Below are 4,042 nucleotides of genomic sequence, written 5' to 3' on the forward strand. Positions count from 1 at the left end.
ATTGACGGAATCAAAGTTTTCATTGAAACATAAAATGGATTCATGAATGAAATATCAACCAGGTAAAATAACCATGATTATTTTGTTTCCATTGATTAACACCCATTTTGTAGTCATTCATTACTGAACAGATATGTTGTATACTCTTTGCTTGCAGATTTCTCTTCATACGACGTTGAACGTTGTGTTCTTGGGTTTACACGAGAAGTCATATGTATTTTTGATTTATTGATACGACACTTTTAGTAGTACGAAAACAGTATTATTTGTTACAAAAAGTGAGGAGAAAGATTACATACCATTACCTTTGCATATGCATATTCCTTAGCATGGTGTATAATAAATATAGAAATGAAACCAACTTAATAACGCTAGATTTATTTTAAATGCGAAGACTTAGTATCTTGGGTTTAAGATGTTATAAAAGTGACGCTAAGAACATTTCAGATCTGAATGAAATATTGGTTTGACTTGATACAAAACAGACAAGTGGCAATAGATAGTGAGCACAATCTATTGACATCATCTATTCTAAATTTTCACTACTGTCAACACATATCAAATTGTCCCCTTTGATATTATATAGAATTAAATGACTGAAAAAGAGATACCACCATGAATTAAAAAAGAATCTGTTACATATGTGTTGGATTATGAAATTATAAGGTACTAATTCATATCTCAATTGAATTAAATTCCATAAATAATGTTGCTTAAAATGAAATTTTGGCAATATAAACACACATATTTTTGTAAAAATAAACATTTGTCCATGTTTGTGTAATGCACTCAATGGATTTTTTAATGACAATTCGAATGAAAATTACTTGATATTATGTTTGTATGTGAATATTCGTATGATGAGTGTATAATGAATATAGCTCATCCCTCACAAGGGTATTCAAAACGTTGAAATAACTGATAGTTATCAAATGTACCAGGATTATAATTAAGTACACCAGACGCGCGTTTCGTCTACATAAGACTCATCAGTGACGCTCATATCAAAATATCTGAGTCTGACATAACGAAGAAAATTTTACAAAATACTGAATGATTAATGAACCAGAAGATAAAGTAAATCTAACGTACTAAGAAGATATATAATATTAAGACAAAAATTTTGCATAAGGGAATATAAGAATATCAAGTTGCGAAAACATTAACCCTAATGCTAGAATTGTCTTTTATTATCGTTATATAATATCATTGTAGCATTATCTAACTTAGGATGAGTTGTTGAATTCAGTTTCTGATTTGTGCAATATTGACATGGAGGACAGAATCGTGTCGCCTCAGCTTTACAATTATATATGTAATATTGTTGGATCGAAGGAGGTTGTAAAGACAAGAAGAACAATATTTATGGCGTCGGATTGTGTTTTAGAGGATACAAAACAAACGTTTATAAGTAGTGGAAGTAGAGCAGAGGGACTAAATATAGAAGGCAGCGACTACGACTTGATGATTGTCGACAAAGACATTGGTGTATACGAGAGTGTACATGCTGTGTCTTCTTCTTTACATTGATTAACGCTTTCAATGGACACAATTCATACGAAACCCGGATTCACAAAGCTTAAGGTTTGTAAAGCATCTGAAGTATACTTACTTTTCAACAGGAATTATATATCTCAAGTGATCTTTATCGTAAATATGGATTACCTCAAGGTGATAATATGATTATCCACGGCCCCTGCGTGTCTTCAAAAAATAATCTATATGATGTAACTTACTGTTTTCGCTGCATAAAATGGGTTAAACCTGCCAATCAGTGGATTTACAGATCTAGATGTACGTGGCCGGATAATGAATTGACTCCATCTATTATAAAATACGGCGTTCTGTTTGTTCCTGTTGGTTTCAAGGGTTCCGTCAATGACGATCTTGAATGGAGAATATCGTTTTCTGTCGCAGAAAGACAACTTATATATTCCTTTTCGCATACCCAGTTATTATGTTATGCGTTGTTAAAATTTCTTTTGAATGATTTTATTAAAAAGGAGCATATGGATCTCATATGCTCTTATTTTCTTAAAACAATAATGTTTTGGCTTTGCGAAGAATCATCTCCCAATATTGGGATATCTGACAATTTAGTTGCATGTTTTATTAGTTGCTGGAAGCAACTTATTTACTGTGTTGAATATGAAACATGCCTTCATTATTTTACTCCTGATAACAATTTATTTGAAGGCCGATTTTCACTTAAACAGCGAAAGTCATTACTTGAAACGCTGCATAACATTTACCATTCACCGTGGAACTACGTCTTTAATTCAAAGACATTTTCAAACCATAGAAGAAAACAAAAAAAACTCATTGTCGACTTATCTCACAACATCTTCATTGTCTTGTCTAGCATATTCTAATGTATTTTTATCAACATTTTGTACAACTACATCATTTAAACAAGTACTTATTCGTGCAGTAAATCAACATGGCAAGCATATATCTACACATCTGTTATCAACCGCTGCAATGATTTTTATGCATGATTGTACTAATTTAAGAGAAAACAATGTATTGTTTTATAGACAGTACCAGATTATGTTAAGATATTTTTATACAGTCATGTATTACTCGTCTGTTCAAGCTTGGGCACTATTAGCATCTCTGTTTTATAAATGTGGTCGATACAGGGAATGCATTTATATACTACACTACAGATATTGAAGAACAAACAACTTTTCAAAAATTACAGCAAACCATAGGATTGTCATTGACGTGCAAATATTGCATCATTGATGATGTGATAATGAGAGAACCTTTTCATTTTTTACCGACAGAATTGACCCCTTTAATCGATAAAACACAAACAAAAAGAAAGAGCTTCCCACCAGTTGTTTACTTGAACGTTTTATTATATTTTTGCTTACATCATCTTGGAGACAACAACGGTAAAATCATAGCTCTACAAGACCTTGAATTAACTATTAGTGAACGATATTTTATCATTGGTAACAAGGAACAGCTCAAAACGGCTAACCAATGTCTTAGAATAGTTAAGAGTTTAACATAATATAATGGTAAGCTATATACATTAAAACATTCCTTGTACCTTTTATTGATGAACAAAGCACATAACGTGTTTGTTAATTTTAGAAGAAGATAAAAAAAGACATCGGGATATATGCCATTGCATATTGAATGATTACTTTGCTTGATTATTGTTTCTTTTCGTCTAATGGCAAATATTGCATGCGCAGTCAGGATGATATATATTTTGATGTTTATTTTCTACAAAGCAACATAACTTCAATCGCTAATGAATATTCATTTTAGTTGACGGCCGTTGCAGTGGAGTGGTATATTTACTGCTTGACTTTATCAATTAAAAGTTATTTCATTTTTTTTTCATTTGAGTTTAGTTATAAACTAGGAAAATTACGAAAGATGGAACTGTACAAATCTATTTATTAGTATATCATTTAATATATCTTTAACTTATAATTTGAATTACGGATATTTTAATTTGAGTTTTCTATTGAAAAGGTATTATGTTTACGCGTATATGCTTATATCATGTAGGAATAATGTCAATGAAGTTCTATTTAGATCTTTATATTAGCATGTTTAATACAGACTTAAGTGTAAAATCAAGACCAAGTCATGAATTTTTCAACTGTAATGGACCATCCTACCTGCAGGCTAAATTATGACTTTTTGGGAAGAAAAATGTTTATTCTTTAAGTTTTGCCTAGTCGTAGAATTAAAATATGGTGCATTTTTTTTAATAAGGTCAAAGGTTAGTCAAAGGTTAGTGATTAAGTTTTTAGCTATTGTCAATTTATTTCAAAAGAGGTTATAAAAAAAATATCTGAATTGTTACTAAAACAATAAATGCATAATGAAATAAACTGTGACACTTCCTTGTTAACTTAATTTGAAAATAATGAAACCATTAAATGCACATTTTAAAGGGAATTCAGACTAGCAACAAAAATGAAGATAAAAGAACCGAATCTCAATTCATTTTTTTTTCTTACATCGCAAGTACTTCTAAAGATATATTTCTGAACTTTACGGCATTTATAAAAAG

General features: G+C 30.5%; 1 protein-coding gene across 1 annotated transcript; it reads left to right on the forward strand.

The window, feature by feature from the left end:
* On the forward strand, positions 1–2,676 carry LOC134705790 (uncharacterized). Its single transcript, XM_063564507.1, has 4 exons — positions 1–62; positions 1,216–1,500; positions 1,776–1,951; positions 2,538–2,676. The coding sequence occupies exons 2-4, from the start codon at positions 1,273–1,275 to the stop codon at positions 2,674–2,676; spliced, it is 543 nt and encodes a 180-aa protein (XP_063420577.1). The 5' UTR covers positions 1–62; positions 1,216–1,272.
* The last annotated feature ends 1,366 nt before the right edge of the window (positions 2,677–4,042 follow it).

Source organism: Mytilus trossulus, chromosome 2 (genome assembly GCF_036588685.1).
Source record: "Mytilus trossulus isolate FHL-02 chromosome 2, PNRI_Mtr1.1.1.hap1, whole genome shotgun sequence".
In the NCBI taxonomy this organism is placed as follows: Eukaryota; Metazoa; Mollusca; class Bivalvia; order Mytilida; family Mytilidae; genus Mytilus; species Mytilus trossulus.

Bases quoted from the DNA above. Each gene is read 5' to 3' on its own strand.
- LOC134705790 (XM_063564507.1), top strand. From the start codon at position 1,273: ATGGAGGACAGAATCGTGTCGCCTCAGCTTTACAATTATATATGTAAT. The intron at 1,501-1,775 runs GTACATGCTGTG...CCTGCCAATCAG, and splicing joins ACATTGGTGTATACGAGAGT to TGGATTTACAGATCTAGATG. The intron at 1,952-2,537 runs GTTATTATGTTA...ATTGTTTTATAG, and splicing joins TATTCCTTTTCGCATACCCA to ACAGTACCAGATTATGTTAA.